Consider the following 19,536-nt stretch of genomic DNA (forward strand, 5'->3'; position numbering starts at 1 on the left):
TGTAACAGGCAGATTCTAAAATTCCTTTCATTACTAGATAAGCCATCTTACTTCCTCAATTCAAGAGAATTGAATGGTTACTGTGGTTTTCTGGCCCCACCACTTTTGGTTATTGATTGTAGTCTTGATTGTGTAATTAATGAGGAAATATAATGAGTTTAAATTCATTCTTTGAAATTCAGTTCAAGGAAATGCACTATTTTTCCCATGTCCACTTCCTAATATATCTCAAAAGAATTTCCAAGTCAGACTTTAGAGTTGTACTGGACAGCCCACAGACTGTTGGATGGTGCCCTGTGCTACTGATTGACAGAGATGCCAGGATTCCCTACTTGATTTCTTATATGTCTGAGGTCTTTTATTGCCCCAAATATGACATGATAAAAATCCTGTATTTTGATATTTAATAAATAGTAACCAGCTTTATGAAGAGAATCAAATATAGCATTGCAGAATTTATGATTTAGGTATTCTCATTTTCCTTATAGTAAATGTTATAAAAATAAATAGGCACTATTTTATGGATATTATGTGAATGTTAAATACAAATTTTTTCATTGAAGTAGTTCACTAGTTTTATGACACTATACATATTTTCCCTTGAGTGTTATTTCATGTGTATATAACATTCTCTAGCAAAAGGAACATTGCTAATGTAATGAGGGTCTACCAGGTAGGCGTTAGGACCCAAGTATTAGGCCCATTATCTGCTGCTTTCCCAGGCATTATAGCAGGGGGCTGAATTGAATGCAGACCAGTTGAAACTTGAACAAGCACTCTAATGAGATGACAACATCACAGGCAGGCAGCAGCTTCACCCACTGTGCCACAAGCACCCCTGAATTTTCTATTTCTGATTCCTCATATAAGTGAGTTCATGTAAGAATTATCTTTTTGTGTCCGACTCATTGCACTTACACAGGGTCCTTCATGTCCATTCATGCTAGTGCATTGCTAATCTTTCCCTCTTTTTAAAGACTAGATAATATTCCATTTTTATATAGCACAATATCTTTAATCACTTACCTTTGATACATACTTCAGTTGCTTCCATGCCATAGATATCATGAGCAATATAGTGACAAACATGAGTTCAAGATGTATTAAAGATCTCATTTGCTCTCCTCTGGTTCCATAGGCACAAGTGGGGCCATGGGGTCATATGAAGTCCCATTTTTAACTTCTGAGACACTGCCATTCTGTTTTCCTTAACAGCTCCATCCAGTGTACATTCCTGTCAGCAGTGTACAAGAATTCACTTTCTCCACATTCTTCCCAATACCTGTTACCTTCCTTTATTTAAGGAGCTTTTGCTATATCCCATAACTTGTCATTTCTGCTAAATTCATTATGTCAGATTCAGGGGACACCCATGACTTCTTCACTTCTGTATTTCTTGGTGGAGAATGGAACATTAATAACATTTCCATAATATAAGCATGTGACAATTAGGTAGTAAATCTTTTATTACTTAAAAGCTTATTCTTTGTTTTATTTTTAGAAATAAAACAAGGCCGGCACCGCAGCTCACTAGGCTAATTCTCCACCTTGCGGGGCCGGCACACCGGGTTCTAGTCCCAGTCAGGGTGCCGGATTCTGTCCCGGTTGCCCCTCTTCCAGGCCAGCTCTCTGCTGTGGCCAGGGAGTGCAGTGGAGGATGGCCCAAGTGCTTGGGCCCTGCACCCAATGGGAGACCAGGAGAAGCACCTGGCTCCTGCCATCGGATCAGCGTGGTGCGCTGGCCGCGGTGGCCATTGGAGGGTGAACCAACGGCAAAGGAAGACCTTTCTCTCTGTCTCTCTCTCTCTCACTGTCCACTCTGCCTGTCAAAAAAATAAAAAATAAAAAAATAGAAATAAAACATGTTTATTTGAAAGGCAGAGTTACTAAGAGACAGTAGAAACAGAATGATAAAGAGAGAGGAGAAGATAGAGACTATAATATTCATTTATTTGACAGCCAGAGTTACTAAGAGAAAGGAAGAGGCAGTGAGGAAGAAAGGCAGACAGACAGACCGACTAAGATGCTCCATCCTCTGGTTCACTACCCAGATGGATTCCATGTCCAGGGTTGAGCCAAGCAGAAGCCAGGAGTCAGGAGTGTTGTGGTTGTAGCAAGCAAAAGGAGAAAAACTACCTGGAAACTCTTCCTCAGAAGAATGCCGCCAGACAAAACCAAGTGTGTTTCTTTAATGTCCAGGATCACATCAGCCATTTGTAAAGTGCAGGTGCATGCTCATATAACTCTAAGATTTCTTTGAAGCATGTTTCTTTATATAGAAAAATTTTATTTAATATATATAAATTTCAAAAGTACAACTTTTGGATTATAGTAGTTCTTCCCCCCATAACCACCCTCCCACCCACAAACCATCCCATCTCCTACTTCCTCTCCCATCCCATTCTTCACTAAGTTTCATTTTTAATTATCTTTATATACAGATCAACTCTATTCTAAGTAAAGATTTCAACAGTTTGAAACGTGTTTAGCAATACATGTTAGGTAAGCATGTCTGTTAAAGCAGCTACATGTCCTTGTGGGTCCCAACATTTCTACAAGGGCTCATGCTCTTCCTGTTAATAGGTCATTTACTATCCTTAATCAGTACTTGTGGCCACACTCTGTGTCCAGGAGGAATGTGTCCTCACTGAGAAGGCTTTGACAGAAGCTATGTTCCCTACACAGCAACGTCATCCAAGTCTCCTATATAGGTGATAGGAACACAAGTGCTCTGACCATCATCTTTGGTTTTCTCAGGCCATGAGCAGGGAGCTGGATCAGAAATGCAGCAGTCTGTAAATGAACTTGACTCAATATAGGATTAATACTCAACGTCAGGCCCATGTTCTAATTTTAAAGCAGAAATTCATGCTGCCTTATTAACCCCACTTTGGTACTGGGATGGCTTCCAAAATGTGCTTACATTCCTGGATGGATCACTGCACGAAGAACTCACCATTGTAATGCAGGTGTTTGGCCTGTTGCTTAAGATCCCAGATAAAATCGCCACATCAAACATCAGAGTTGCCCGGGTTCCATACCCAGCTCTGCTGCGAACCCAAGCCTGCTGCTGATGCAGACCTGGGAGGCAGGGACAATGGCTCAAGTAACTGCAGGAGGCCTGAATAGAGTACCTTGCTCCCAGTTCTGCCATCTGAGACCTGCTATTACAGGCATTTGTGTGGGAATCATGGGAATTTGAGATCTATGTCTGTCTGTCCTCTTTTCATGTACAAAGTATTAATGAAAGTTGAAACATATTGAGAATAGACCAATATGAATTATCATACATTTGCACTGTCTTGCTAGGAAGGAGATTGTGTATTCCTGGTGCAGGCACAGCAGACCCTATGAACTCTTGAGTCATGGCTCATGAGAATGTAGGGGCTCACAGTTGGGAAACTTCCAATGATTAGTACAGTGGTGTTCACCAGCCAAAAACTAGGATTGTTCAAAACAGTCAGAGAAATATGAAAGATGGAGGAGAGAGTGAACAAAGACACAAAGGTGCTCGCCAGGACAAGGATGGTAAGGGTGGCTCTGGACTCTGGGGAGGACCTGGAAGAGACATTGGTCCCATGGATGTATTGGACCTGCTGCTTGTGCCTGTACAGGGTGAAAACCATGGAGCTACTGGCCCAGAGCAAGAGTGCCACTAAGAAAACATCTCAGAATAACAGCAGTGCTACATACAGTGTTCCATAGTCCATGAATCTGTCACTATTGACCAAATAGCAGTAGCCATAATCAGCTTTCTTTGTAGTATTTTTGTCCCTGCTGTTCCCAGTCACACGCACAGGTATTATGACATTTAGTATCAGGTTCACCGTCCAGAAGAGTGTAATGGAGGAGCCAATGTACTTGTGAGGCTTTGCTTTGAGCTTGGCCCACCCTGTGTTCCTGGGACTGATGGTGACAGCCTGGGAGATACTCAGGAGGCAGGTGCTGCAAATGGACACATCTCTGCCCACCCTGTGCACATAGAACACAAGCTTGCACCCAATATCACTAATGAAATGCTTCATCCCCAAAGCTACCATGGTTTGGGGAACTCCTTTAGACAGAATGACTAAGCAGTTGGCTACAGTCAGGTGTTTGATGATCAAATCTGTGAACCTAAGCTTGCATCCTGTGTAGTAGAGATAGAGATAATGGGAAAGAAGACAGAAGTTCCCCAGCATTCCAGTAATAGTCTGTGTTAAGTAGATCGTCCCCATTGTCAAGTCTCTGGCGACCATCCTATCAGCTCCCAGTGCCTGATTATTGTCTTTGAGCATGAGGTTCCTGTGTGGGAATTGAAGGAATAATTACACGTATTCAATCAAACTCAACAGTCTCTATTCACAATATTATCCATTTCCTCAATTCATACTTTGAGATAGCTGCTTAATATGTCTCTTTATGCCATGTTTCTAAAGAGATTAATATGTAACTGTTAAGGCCACTTACAAAATATGACTCACAAGTATGTGGTGAGTGTGAGTAATTCTGTATTCATAACTGTTGAAAGGCAGCAGTGTCCATTTCATTTGAAACAAGACTGTCACTTAGGCAGATGCACGCCAGCAAATTGTTTAAATTTTAAGTTCTTAATGTGTAATGTGGTGGGTTGAACCTGGATAATTTTATACAAATGTAGGTTAGTGAGGCCGGCGCTGTGGCATAGCAAGTAAAGCCACTGCCAGCAGTTCCAGCATCCTATATGGGTGCCATTTGAGACCCAGCTGATCCACTTCTGATTCAGTTCTCTGCTATGGCCTGGGAAAGCAGTAGAAGATGGCCCAAGTCCTTGCACTCCTGCACCCATGTGGGAGACCCAGAGGAAGCTCCTGGCTCCTGGCTTCAGATCAGTGCAGCTCCGGCCATTGTGGCCATTTAGGGTGTGAACCAGTGTATGGAAGACATCTCTCTCTCTCTCTCTCTCTCTCTCTCTCTCTCATCTCTCTCTCTGCCTCTCCTTTTCTCTCTGTGTGTAACTCTGACTTTCAAATAAACAGTAAATCTTTTTAAAAAGTAGGTGAATTAGCCATCTTGATATTACAAAACCATTAGCTGTGATTTTCAAATAGCACATATATAAATATATATACCTATTTTATTACATTGTCAATTTATTGAGACTAGTAATTTGTTTTGTAAACTTAACACTAATTCTACACCTAAAAATTTATAGCATAAGCCAATATAAATATTGATTAAGGATTTAAGTATCTTTTGAAAGTGAAATGAACTGATTATAGTATTTTTTCTAATGTCTTTCTCCTTGAAAAACTGTATATTGTGAAATTCCTTCTGTATTAGGAATACAACACAAACAGTACTTGGTTTTTCTAGTACTAGTCTGACACCTAAGTGCTGGCCACAGCTTCTACTGTGTAGAACAGGACACACCATCTGTGATGAAGTGATATATGCTGGAAACTATATAGTATCACTTTACTATCATAAGCTTTAATTGTGACTCATAGTTCATTAATGATTAAATTTTCCATGGTGAAGATATCTAAAGGTTATTGAGTACTAGGGCATGTAAACCACATGGACTATGTAGGGTGCCCACACCTGTGCAGTTTGTGACCTGAAACTATGGGGCTGGCGATTGACATGAAAATATTTTCAATTCAAACAAACACTGGAAAACGCATTCATACATGGCAGCTGCCAGGTGATGTTCTTCTCTACAGGACATGCCTTCACATGGCTTAAGCCTTCCCTTATGTAAAGAGGGGAAATAATCTCACCATTTCCATGGCACCAAGGATGATTTCAGTAGGAAACAGTCACTGATTCCATTGAGGATTCAGACAACAGAGTTAGAGAAAACCTTGTTGTTCTAGCAACATCCTCTGGAATCCATGATTTCTTCCAGGAATAGAAGATTTCTTCTAAATCTTTATCATAAGCACATGATAGATAGATTTGCATCTCTGGTAATTCTGAAAGTGGAATCTATGACCCCTGTCCAGTATATGGAACAGAGAATTTATTTGAAACAATAAAATTTAAGTACATTAACTCCAGATTTCAGGATTATTTTCATAAAGACAAAGAACCAATGTCATTGTACATGTCACTGAATTACATTAGGAACCCCCACGATTTAAAGAGGGTGTAGAACCCCATCTCCCTGTACTAGCTCAGCACACATCTTAGAATGCTTCCTTCTTGCTGTGAGGCTGGGGCACAGGACCAGAAGCAAGCACAGGAGAATCTCCTTTCTCACCTGATCACTCAGACTCCAGAGACACTTCCTTGCTTACAGCTTCTCTCTTTCGCACTGACATGGAAAATCCCCAGTTTCTTTCAGAGACCAGGACAAGCATTGGCATGAAGTTCACAACAGTTGCAAGGAGTGGGATGGAGGCAGCTGGAGCACTAGAAATGCATTTGTGTCTGTGACCTCACCTCCCTGCTGAACTGCAATTATCTTTTCATCTGAAGCTGCAGTGAAAGTAAAATTGAGGATCTGAGAATACTGTGAAACTTTTTCCACTCTTGCTAATTACCAGGAACCAGTGCAGGATTTTAGTTAGTATCACAAAGGAGACTGTTATACTCTCACACTGACTCTGTTTTGTGTCAACTGCCCTGAGTAGAGAGGGTCTGACCTGGAGGGAGCAGGAGATCCTGAGTCTGACATTGGCAGGATGGGCAGTGAAGCTCCTGTGTCTCCCTGGATGCACAGATTTCTGTCTACTCCACAGTGAGTTCCTTCCCAAACTTTAGACCACTAAGCTCAGCATCATTCATGTAATGAGCAGAGCAATGGAGAGAACGCTCTTGAGAAAGATTTTCAGAGACACAGGTCCAGTGGAGTACATGATAATCATTATTTACATTAGAAACCCCTTTATGGGGAACAGCATGGTGGCTATCTGGTAAAAGCCATTGCCTGTAACTCCAACATCTTATATGGACACCTGTTCATTCCCCATTTATTCCACTTCTGATCCAGCACTGTCCTTACGGCCTGAGAATAGCAACAGAAGATGGCTCAAGTGTTAACCCCTGCCTCCCACATGGGAGACCCCAGTGATGTCCTGGCTTTGGCCTGGCCCAGCCCCAGCCATTGTGGTTATGTACAGAGTGAATGTGCTTATGGGAGATCTCTCTCACTCTTTGTAACTATCCTTTCAAATAAATAAATAAATAAATGTTTAAAAAAGGAAGAAACCATTGTTCTCTTTATATTGATAAAAAAGTGATAAAAAGGAAATGAAGGAAGGAAGTTGCAGGCAAGTTTATGACAAAAATTATTTTTAAAAAATCATGAACTGGTATAGCCCCTGCAAGGAAATAAATAACGTAATAGCCACTAAAGAAAGCAAACGCTGGGTTTGTCTGGTGCGCCATGAAAATTTCTTTGGAATTACAGAGGATGCGTGGATTTTATACAAAAGCATTCCTTATGAGTTTGCACCCTTCTTTCTCATCTCCAGTGGACTCAGAAGCTAAAGAGAATTGCATCAGTGGATACACAGAAGGCTATGATCCTCAGAAGTGAAACCCAGATTTAGCAGGCAGAATCTAAAATTCCCTTAATTACTACATAAGTCATCTTAAGAGAACTGAACTCGAGAACTGAAGAGTTACCATTGTTTTCTGCCTCTCCTTCTTTGCCTATTGCTTGTAATCTTGATTGACTGTGATTAATGAGGAAGTCAGGGTGGGAGGGTGGGTATGAGGGAAAGAACCACTATCTTCCTGAAGTTGTATCTATGAAAAGTGCATTCATTAAATACAAGATTTTAAAAAAAGAAAAAATAGAAATCAAAAAAATAGAAATTTAGTACAAAGAAATGCACTATTTTCCCAAGTCTGCTATCTAATTCACCTCAATTTCCAAGTCAAACTTTAGAGTTGTGGTATTGGACAGCCCACAGACTGTTGGTTGATACCATGTACTCAGGGATGGACAGAGCTGCTGGGATTCCCTGCCGGGTTTTTTCAAATTTCTGGGGCCTTTTTGTACCCCAAATCTGACATGATAAAAATAACAGATTTTGATAATAAGTAAACAATAATTTGTTTATGAACAGAATCAAGCATAGAATTGTAGAATTTAAATTTTCAATATTCTTTTTCCTCATCATCAACCTTACAACAAATAAAGGTGGTAGTAGTTTATGGATATATTGAACATTTTAAATAAATTTCTTTTCATTGATAAAATGAGGGGGGGAGACAGAGCAAGATCTTCTGTCTGCTAATTCATTCCCCAAATGGCTGCCATAGCCAGAGCTGGGCCATACCAAAACCAGGAGCCAGGAGCTGCTTCTGATTTTCCACATGGGTTCAGGTCCCCAAACACTTGGGCCATCTTCCATTGCTGTCCCAGGTGGTGGCCAGAAGCTGGATCTGAATTGGAGCAGCCAAGATTTGTACCAGAATCCGTATGGAATGCTGGCACTGCAGGCAGCTTTACTCATTATGAAAAATAACCAGCCTGAAGGAATGTTCGACATAATGATAGTCTTTCAGTTTTTACTCGTTTTTAAGTTCTTAAGTTGACACATTGAAATGGAACAAACATACAGAATGCTGTGCACATGCAGCAAATGCAGCTAGACATACTTGGAGAGAAACACACACCCATGAACAGTACTGACATAAATATGTCCATCATTTCCAAAACTACATTCCACCTTTGTGATTCATTATTGTCATTTTGTTATTATTGCTGTCTATAAAAAGGACATTTAATATAAGGGTCACCCTTGTACAGGATTTTCACTACATGATGCAGCACTATTAGCCACACTCATTGTGCTGCATGGCAGAATTCTGGGACGCCTTTGGTTTGCAAACTTAAAACTTCTCATGTTGCATTTCATGCTTCCAACTTCTTCTGTCTGCAGCCCTGCAACCACCATTGCACTCTCTGCTTCTTTGGATTTATTATTTTTTTAAATTTTTTGAAAGGCAGAGTTCGACAGAGAAAGAGAGAACCCACTGATTGACTCCCCACAAAGGCCACAATAGCAAGGGCTAGGCCAGGATGATGCCAGGTGCCAGGAAGTCCATCTGCATCTCATACCTGGGTGCAGGGACATAGTACTAGGGCCATCTTCCCCTGCTTTACCAGGTGCTTTAGCTGGGTGCTGGATTGGAAACAGGCCAGCTGGGACTTGAACAAGAGCTCTAAGATAAGGTGACAGCATCATGGGTAGCAGCTTCGCCCATTGTACCACACGCGGCTGCTGAATCTACTATTCTGTGTTCTATATAAGTGAGATCATGTAGTGAGTATCTTCCTGTGTCTGACTCACTTCACTTACACAGTGCCCTTCATGCCCATCCACATTGGTGCAATGCTAACATTTCCACTTTTTTAAGGCTAGATAATATTCCACTGTTATATAGCACAGTATCTTTATCCATTCACTTGTCGGTACATACTTAGGTTGCTTCCATATCATGGATATCATGAACAATGCAGTAACAAACATGAGTTAGATGGTGTATTAAATATCTCATTTCAATTCCTTTGGCTACATAGGCCCTAGTGGGGTCACAGGGTCATATGATAGTCTCATTTTTAATTTCTGACCACTGCCATGCTGTTTTCCAAATGGTTCCATCCAATTTATACTCCTATCAGAATGTACAAGAATTCACTCTTCTCCAAATTCTCCCAACACTTGTTACCATTTCTTTATTTAAAGAGCTTTTATTATGTTCTCATAACTTGCTCATTTCTGCCAAATTCATTACATCAGATTTAGGGGACACCCATGGTTCTCCATAATCTCCACATTTCTTTGGAGCAAGGTGTCAGCTTCCCGATCATTAGCAACTGGCCAGGAAGCCAACGATGGGTTCAACAAAGGAGACTGAAAAGACTCAGGTACACACCTTAAAGCTCTTTATTACAGCATCTAGAGGGAGAGACTACTCAGCCAAACTCCTGTGGGCACAAGTTGTACAGACCAGGAGAGTCTGGGCACAAGGTGCTACAGACCAGGGAGAGAGGCTGAGTAACCTCTGCTTACAGAGTCTGAGGGTCCACTTATATACAGTTTCAAAAGGTCAGCCCTGCCCAAACGCAGACCTCCCAGGTCTCGTAGCTATGGTGATGTGGTTTGTGGTTTGGGGATTCCCTCTTGCAGGGCAGCTTAGAGTGCAGCTTCTTCTTCATAATTCCCTGACAGTCCACCCTTTCTTTTTATTTTAGAGGTGTTTATATTGTTGTAGAGCATGCTGAGCTGCTGGGCCAAGGGGGCAGATGCCTTTGACCAAGGCTCGCATGTTCTTCCAGAATGTCCCTTTGTGTCCTCGTCGTTTTCGCTGTTGCTTTCTTCCTCAATTACTGGGACTGTCGCTTCCTCGAAGACAAGGTAGCCCTTCGCCAAATTCCTTCCAGTCAAGAAAAGACACTGGAGAACAGGTAGACATATTATAATTGCCAGGATGATAATAGCTGATCTTATCCAAGACCATGTGGGCAACCAGTTACTAAGTGTACTGTTCATGGATGTGATCGTATTTTCCACTGTTTGTACCCTGTCTATATTAAGCTTAGCTCTGGCTTAAATTTATCACATTTGGGTGATATTATATTCTAAGGAAGAGGTTTTACTAACCCAATCTTGCCAAGTCAGGGAGGAGTTTGCAAACATCTCCGCCAGTTGCATGGAATTAAGGATTGAGAAATTCTCCCATGGAATATTGGTGACACACAGCTGTGGATACACCTATTCACATGTTAATTCACTTTCCAATTTTAACACTGTCATTAGTTGCTCCATCTGACTTACCCATGCTTCGAGAATTTGGAATCCTCGACAATGTGATACTGCAATTTTAATAAAGTGTGCTGAGGACTTCGTATCCTGCTTGCCAATAACATTGTACAGTATGATTATTTATGTTACCTATCAGGCACAATACAAACAAAGCTAATTTTGTCCTTGCTCCAGTCCCATCCACATTCCTCTTCCTCAGCCCATGATATGTTATTTCTGACTAAAAATGTACAGTTAACCTGACTGATTCTTGTGTAATTGTACTGTATATTCATTAAAATTCATCCAAACTCTTCTGGTATATCGTACTTACAGGTAATGTTAACATCTGCCTTGCTTATGTTTAACTGAGGGCTACAATCATAATTATAAAGCTCTCCTCCTTCATATCATTGCCATTCAGTTATTCTTGGTGTCCTTATTATTGTTCATAAATGAATCTAATACTGGCCATCTGTCTGTCCCTATGAAAGCTAACGTAGGTTCTAAGATGGGCATTTTATCCATGCAAGCCTTTGATTCCCACTGGGAGCAATTTACCACTTTCCATAGCCAGCCTTCATCTTTATATGTTATATTTAAGCACTTAATAATAGCATAAGAGGGTCGCGCACACAACCTTAAAAGTGCTGGTTCTAAGGTACATTTATGGTAGATGGTTCCTTCCATACGACAACCTACTTCTATACAAGAGCTCTCTTCACAATCCATGGATCCCTGATTGGCCTGTATGCTAATTTTTTCTCTTACTAGGATATGTAGAGATTCCTTTAATGTCTTTATTGTACCATCACAGGTCATAGTAATATTATCTGAGTTGCTTCTGCATGTGAAATTTGAACATCCTATTTTTTCTGTCTTACATGAACTTTCTATTAATTCTATTATTTTCTGTTCCCACAATTTGGTGAGCTCCATTACCTGTGCGGTCCATTTTATTCCTATGGTACCGTATATTGGAAAGAGTCCCTGGAAGTTCACATCCTATATTTGGCATCTTCGACTCACAGGTCCACAGTATTTCCCTTATGCCAGGAATCTTATAGGCTGGAGGGACTTCAACTAAGCCCAACATTTGAGAGTGCACTACTGGTAATATCACTAACATTATTAAGGGTATGAATCTCACTTTTATAAGAGGCCGTGATTTTTCCTTACCTATGTATACCTTACCTGGCTTCCATTCAGTTAGTTTCTCTTATATTTCCTGCAACTGTTCCTGCATTTCCCCTGCCTTTTGTTCTTGTTGTTCTTTTTGGAGTCCCTCAAAAGGGTTCTTCATGGAGGGCTCCCATGTCCCTTCCTGTATCATCTTTTCTATGAGTTCTTGATACAATTCTTTTGCTTCTTCTCCCCTAATTGGTGATATCTGTGCCATCAATACTCGATCTCTTCCTGCTTTTGTCTGGAATAAGATATCCCTAACTTCTTTTGTACAAAGCATAATTGGCAATGATAGCAGCATTCGGGGCACATGCAGGGTTATTTTGGCAGGGTAAGTGTAGCTGATAATCCATATATGCTGTAGGAAGGTTAATTTTCTGGGTTTGGGATTAGCCTAACGTGTCTTTGTGGTAAACTAATTATCCCTTTCTCAGGAGTTTCTACAACTACAGCTCCTTCCCCTTTCCATAAGATAATTGCAGGCCCCTTCCAATCTTTGCTATTGGAGAGTCTATAAAAACAAGGTAATTTTTGTTTTTTAAATTGTTGGATTTGTAATTTCTGGTCTAGTTCCTGCCATCTTTGATAAATATATCTTTCTATAGGGGTGTATCCCCCTATTCATCCCCTTTTCTTTTTATTAAGAGCTGTAAGAGCCAATTGTAAATGAGCCTCTATAGTTTGTACTTCTTCAGTAAATTTGTCCATCTCCTGCTTTAATGTTTGATTTGCTCTTTCAACCACACCCTGGGATTGTGGATTATATGGAGTACCTGTGGTATGATCAATATTTAAATATTTACATAGCCCTTCTACTTTTTCTGCTTTAAAATTAGGCCTGTTGTCTGTATGTAATCCTGTAATATGAAATAGGTGAACCAGCTCTAATATAGCCCATACGGTTTCTTGTGCATTTTCTTTTGGAATTATCTTAGCCCATAATAGCCCTGTGCATGTGTCAACTGCTACTATAATGATTTTTCCTTCATAATGTGTGGCATCCATCTGCCATACACCTGGTCCTGATCTACTGAGATGTGGGATAGTTCCTCTTTATTAACGCATTTGGGACATTTCTTAACTATTTGTTCTGCAACGTTCTTTGGAAGGTTATACTCCTGTCTTAAGTATTGAACATCCCCATGCCATTTTATACGGTCCTCTTCTGCTGACTCGATGTTTTAAAGGAAATAAATTCCTTGGTGCTTAGATAAATCCTTATAAATTATTTTTTCATGGATAATACCATACCCTATCTGTTCTGGTTCCTTCTCCCGGATATTGTCTCCTTGCACCACTAGGTTTATCTGCGCTCTACAAGATATGGATACTAGCTTGTCAATGTTTGCATTTCCTGGTATGCCTTTGTGCCCTGGTACCCACTGTATATAAGGCTCCTCTTTGCTTTCTATAGATTCTAGTATAGTCTTCAATAGAGGTTCTTTGATGTCTTCAGGCCGAGGCCTTGCCTCAATTAACCCACTTACATACTGGGAATCAGTAACTATGTTCCTTTTTTCAGGTCCTGCCTGAAGAGCAGAAAGTATAGCTCTTTTTTCTAATTCTTGGTTGCTTCCTTCATGTTCCTTAATCATTATTTTTCCTTCAGCTGTCCAAAAACCATATTTTCCCATTCCCTGTTTGCTACCTCCATCAACGTAATATGTGTGTCCTTCTACTGACTTGGCTTGTAGACTGCTTAAAGCTCTCCTGAGCATTATAGGATCATGTATGGATTCTATTTGGGGTACCCAGTGTAGATAAGGGTCTTCTTGGATCATGATATCCAAATCTTCCTTCTTTATAGGGGGCCTATAAATAGGTTCTCTTCCTAGTCTTATAATACTTTCCTGTCTTACTTTGTGTAGGCACTGAATGGCTCTATTTAAAGGGGAAGCTGCCATTACTCTAGGAAACTCTATCCTTCCTATCCAGAGGATGTTGTTTCCCTGGTGAACTTTATAATTTGATGTATTCCCTGATATCATTACAGTACGATATACTTCCTCATTAGGTTCCCAATATGCTAATGCCTTATGGTCCTTTAGTAGCTTTCTAATGTTTTGAAGCTCTTGTCTTGCCCCTGGAGTTCACTCTCTCTTACTGTTTAACTCCTGATCACCACTCATCATTAGGGTAAATGGTTTTGTTTTTATGCCGGGAATGGCTTGAGTTAGCCAATTAAGGAGGTCTACTAGTTTTTGTAATTCATTCAAGGGAGGTCTTTCTGGGAATTCGGTGAGGTCTAATTTTTGTAATGTTCATTTCTCTGGATGGAGTTGATATCCCATCCACAAATAAGGAGGTTCTTCCTGTAATTTTTCTGGTGAAGTCTCAAAGCCTTGTTCCAAAAGTAGATTCCTTAGGTTATTGACTATCTGTTTATGTTCCTGAATTGGTAAATCTGAACCAATATATAAATAATCCATATACTGATAAAGGTCTATTTCTGGATGTTGCTTTCTCCGAGGCTCCAGTATATCCCTTAAAGTGGTCTGATAAATTAATGGACTTAATACAAATCCCTGTGGCAGGCAATTCCAGACATACCTATGTCCTGGTCCTGTGTTATTAATTTCTGGAATGGTAAAAGCAGTATACTGTCTAAATCTTGGATCTCAAGGGATAGTAAAGTATGCATCTCCTATATCTAATACTGTAACTTACCTCCTTTTCTGTAACCCCCCAGGATGTGGAATACCCAATCACACCTCTTTTCCTTTTTCAGCCAACTTGTTAAGTTCCCGAAAGTCTATCAGCACACACCATTTACCATATTTTTTCTTGATGACAGAAACTGGGGTATTCCACAGATTGTCTGCGGTTGCAGGGGATACTTTCTTTTCCTTTAATAATTTATCTATTATCTTTTTTATTCCTATCAGTTTTTCTTCAGTTAAAGGCCACTGGAGAATAATAGGGCCTTTACTGGGATCTTTCATTTTTATTTTCACTGGTTCTATTTTAGTTGACAGTTGTGCCATTACTAGGGCTACTCCTAACTGGAGTAATAAATCCCTACCAAATGTGTTGATCGGAATATTGGGGGAGACTAATGAAGATGTCCGTTTGAAGCCATTTTGTGTTTCCAGTTTCAGTCCTGATATTTTCTGTAACCTAGTTCTTCCACTTACTCCTTCTATATATTGTCAACCCTCATTAATCCACCTTGTATTCCTTCTAGATCTTGTTTTCTTATGATAGATAAATCTGCTCCTATATCTAATAATCCTTCAATCATTTTTCCCCCTATCTTAATTTTTAACATTGGTCTTTTTTCCAAGTCTAGTCTTTTGGTAATTTTGGGTAAATTCCTACTTGCGGGGTTTCTGTTTGCATTTCCTTCATTGGCAGGGCAGAGGGTTGGATATGACCAGGTTTTTCCTCCAATGGCATTGTGGCCATCATCATCCAGGGGGGCCTGAAGCCCCCATCCCCATTTTTTTGGCTTTCTACAATTTTTTGCCATATGTCCAGTTAGCCCACAGTTATAACATTTTAAAGGTCTATTGGCTTCCCTCCCATGGCATTTTCTTGCCATATGACCTCTTTTTCCACATTTATGGCAATTTCCTTTAAATATATTAGAGCTTCCCTTTTCACTTCCCACCTTTAATGCTTCTGCCAGCACTGCCATCTTATAGGCTGTGACACAAACACTCGACAAGCATACATTTTATCCTCTAAGGAGTCTTCTGGTCTTAAATTTCTAAGCAGTTTCTTGCATTCATCATTGGCATTTTGAATGCTCATGGTGCTCTTTAAATACTCCCTTAATTCTTTAGGTACCTCTAAGTCAATTTGAGAATATAGCCTGTCAGTAAAATCAGAATAAGGTTCTTTCGGTCCTTGCCTTATGCTAACTGCTCTTGGAGCCCCACTAACTACCCTCTGGGTTTCTTGCATTGCCTCCATTATCCACTAACTGTATAGAGCTTGGGCATTATTAAATGCAGGGTCAGCTGCTTCCTGTGGCTTCATACCTATTCCCCTTATTTGGTCAGATGTTAATGGTGCTGGTCCTGTTGCGCCGGCTGGCAGGGGTGGGAGTTGTTCATCCCAATTTGCTGCTTTTTCTCTTAGCTTTTCTAAAATTAACTGTTTCTCTGATGTTGCCCCTGGTATTACATTTAGAAGCATATTTATATCTACAGATATAAGATTTACTGAGACTACCCCAAAAGAAGTAATGGTAGGGGTTCCTGTTAAGCCATGTTTTACCCCAGCTGAAATTGCACTAGGACCCAATGGTTCATATTCTATGTTTACAGCTCGCAGTACTACAGGGTAGGCTGCCTGCTCTTTCATTCTTTCTTCAGTCATAGTGGGCAAAGGCTCATGCCACAAAGATCTGTCTTGAAAGTCTGCAATCATGTTATATAGACTACAGGCTTCCTCAGTGTTCCTAGGGCATACCTCTTTCCCACAGCAGACAAGAACCTTGAGAATCTCGACTGCGCACTTATAATCCTTTCCAAGATTACCTTCTCCCTTTAGAAGAAAGTCCTTTAACATCTTCTCTATGTCTTCTACTGTCCTAAGACTAGAGAGGTGATGTTCTGTACAAGCTGCTGCCAGCTTACAAGCCCATGTTACGTTACCTAGTGTGCAGCATTTTACTTTTTCCTTTCTGTGTTTGTCCTGGAAAGACTTTTACCTTTCCCATATGCACTAGTGCCCTCTTATATTCTTTAGACTGGGACGTCTCACCCATTGTGGTCTCTTTCAACCACTGCTACTCACCCTTCTGTCATCTTCTCAAGGGCGCGTCTCCTTCCACTGTCCCAGTCAGGTCCCTGTTCAGGCGCCAACTGTCAGCTTCTTGATCGTTAGCAATTGGCCAGGAAGCCAATGACGGGTTCAACAAAGGAGACTGAAAAGACTCAGCTACACACCTTAAAGCTCTTTATTACAGCATCTAGAGGGAGAGACTACTCAGCCAAACTCCTGTGGGCACAAGTCGTACAGACCAGGAGAGTCCCTGTGGGCACAAGGTGCTACAGACCAGGGAGAGAGGCTGAACAACCTCTGCTTAGAGTCTGAGGGTCCACTTATATACAGTTTCAAAAGGTCAGCCCCACCCAAACACCAACCTCCCAGGACTCGTAGCTATGGTGATGCTATTTGTGGTTTGGCAATTTCTTCTTACAGAGCAGCTTAGAGTGCAGCTCTTCTCCTTCATAATTCCCTGACACAGGAACATTAATAACATTTCCATAATATAGGAATTAATGTGACAATTACATAGTAATTCACATTTATTACTTAAAAGAAAATTCTTTTTTAATTAAAACAGGTATTTATTTGAAGGAGAGTTACTAGGGGAAAGGGGTAAAACAGAGAGGAGAGAGAGAGACGGACAGACAGACAGACAGACATTCCATCTGCTGGTTTACTACCCAAATGATTCCATGTCCAGGGCTAAGGCAAGCTGAAGCCAGGAGCCAAGTCTTCATCCAGGTCTCCTATATGGGTGACAGGGACACAAGCACTCTGGCCATCAACCTCTGCTTTCTTGGCCCTATACCAGGGAGCTTGGTCAGAAGTGTAGCAGTCTGTGTATGAACTGGCACCAATATGAGATTTACTCCCATGCCACAATGCTGTCTTGTTACCCACACTATGGTACTGGGATGGCTTCAGAAATGTGTTTACACTCCTGGATGGATTAGTGCATGAAGCGCTTACTATTGAAATGGTAGGTGTTTGGCCTGTTGGTTAAATTCCCAGATAAAATTGCCACATCAAACATCAGAGTTACCAGGGCACAATACCTACCTCTGCTGCTGACTCAGGCTTGCTGCTGATTCAGACATGGGAGGCAGGGACAACAGCACACTAATTTCAGTAGCCCTGAATAAGTTCCTTGCTCCCAGTGTGTGTGCCTGAGATCAGCTAATACAGGCATTTGGGTCTGAATCGTGGGATGTTGAGCTCTATCTCTGTCTCCTGTTCTGTTGTGTACAAAGTAAATTAATTAGTGAATTAATGAAATAAAAATCTTACTGAGGCCGGCGCCGTGGCTCACTAGGCTAATCCTCTGCCTTGTGGCACCAGCACACCGGGTTCTAGTCCTGGTTGGGGCGCTGGATTCTGTACCAGTTGCCCCTCTTCCAGGCCTGCTCTCTGCTGTGGCCAGGGAGTGCAGTGGAAGATGGCCCAAGTACTTGGGCCCTGCACCCCATGGGAGACCAGAATAAGTACCTGGCTCCTGCCATTGGATCAGCATGGTGCGCCGGCTGCAGCGCGCCAGCCATGGCGGCCATTGGAGGGTGAACCAACGGCAAAAAGAAGACCTTTCTCTCTGTCTCTCTCTCTCACTGTCCACTCTGCCTGTCAAAAAAAATTACTGAGAATGATCTACTGTGAATATTCATAAACTTTGTACTCTAGCTAACTTGGGGATTGTGTGTTCCTGGTGCAGGCACAGCAGAGGCTGTGTACCCTGGAGTCATGGATCCTGAGAATGTAGGGGCTCACAATGGGGAAACTGCCAGCGATTAGTGCAGAGGTGTTCACCAGCCACACACTGGGATTGCTTAAAACAGTCAAGCAACTGTGAAAGATGGAGGAGAGAGTGCACAATGACACAAAGGCACTCACCAGGATGAGGATGCTGTGGGTGGCTCTGGACTCTGGGGAGGACCTGGAGGAGACATTGGTCCCATGGATATATTGGACCTGCTGCTTGTGCCTGTGCAGGGTGAAAACCATGGAACTACTGGCCCAGAGCAAGAGTGCCACAAAGAAAACGTCTCAGAATAACAGCAGTGCAATGTACAGGGACCCTGAGGATCTGTCTCTTTTGACAGAATAGCAGTATCCATAATCAGTGTTCTTTGTGATGTTTTTGTCACTCCTGTTCCTGGAAGTCACAAACATGGGCACCATGACATTTAGTATCAGGTTCAGCATCCAGCAGAGGGTATTGCATTACCCAATTATTTGGGAGCTTTTGCTTTGAACTTGGCACATCTAGTTTTACTAGGACAGATGGTGATGGCCTGGGAGACACTCAGGAGGCAGGTGCTTCCAGTGGACACATCCTTGCTCACTCTGTGCACATAGAACACAAGCTTGCACCCAATGTCACTGAAGAAATGCTTCATCCCCAAACCTGCCGTGGTTTGGGGGACTCCTTTTGAGAGAATGGCTAAGCAGTTGGCTACAGTCAGGTGTTTGATGATCAAATCTGTGAATCTAAGCCTGCATCCTGTGCAGTAGAGATAGAGATTATGGGAAAGAAGAGAGAAATACCCTAGGATTCCTAGAATGGTCTGTGATAAGTAGATCATCCCTGTTGTCCAGTCTCTGGTGACCATCCCATCAGCTCCCAGTGCCCAATTATTGTCTCTGATCCTGAGATCCCTGTATGGGAAATGAAGGAAGAGTTACATTTATTAATATCAACCAAATTCAGCAGTCTCTATTCACAGTGTATTCCATTACATCACTTCACATTTACAAATAACTGCTAAATATATTTCTTTATATCATGTTTCAAAAGAATTGAGTATGTAACTGTTAGAGCTACTTACAAAATGTGCTATATGAAATGGGATTTTGAGTAATTGTTGTATTAATAACTCCATGAAAGGCAGCAGTCTCCATTTCATTTGAAATAATA

General features: G+C 41.3%; 1 protein-coding gene and 2 pseudogenes across 1 annotated transcript; all 3 read right to left on the minus strand.

Annotated features, from left to right (window-relative positions):
* Positions 1–3,305: 3,305 nt before the first annotated feature.
* On the minus strand, positions 3,306–4,238 carry ORYCUNV1R1591 (vomeronasal 1 receptor oryCunV1R1591). The gene is given in 1 exon segment (NM_001167278.1): positions 3,306–4,238. A coding segment is annotated over 1 exon segment (933 nt).
* ORYCUNV1R-PS1615 (vomeronasal 1 receptor oryCunV1R-ps1615 pseudogene) lies at positions 3,306–4,238 on the minus strand (annotated as a pseudogene).
* A 14,064-nt stretch (positions 4,239–18,302) lies between these two features.
* ORYCUNV1R-PS1659 (vomeronasal 1 receptor oryCunV1R-ps1659 pseudogene) lies at positions 18,303–19,231 on the minus strand (annotated as a pseudogene).
* Positions 19,232–19,536: the final 305 nt, after the last annotated feature.

Source organism: Oryctolagus cuniculus, chromosome 18 (genome assembly GCF_964237555.1).
Source record: "Oryctolagus cuniculus chromosome 18, mOryCun1.1, whole genome shotgun sequence".
Lineage (NCBI taxonomy): Eukaryota > Metazoa > Chordata > Mammalia > Lagomorpha > Leporidae > Oryctolagus > Oryctolagus cuniculus.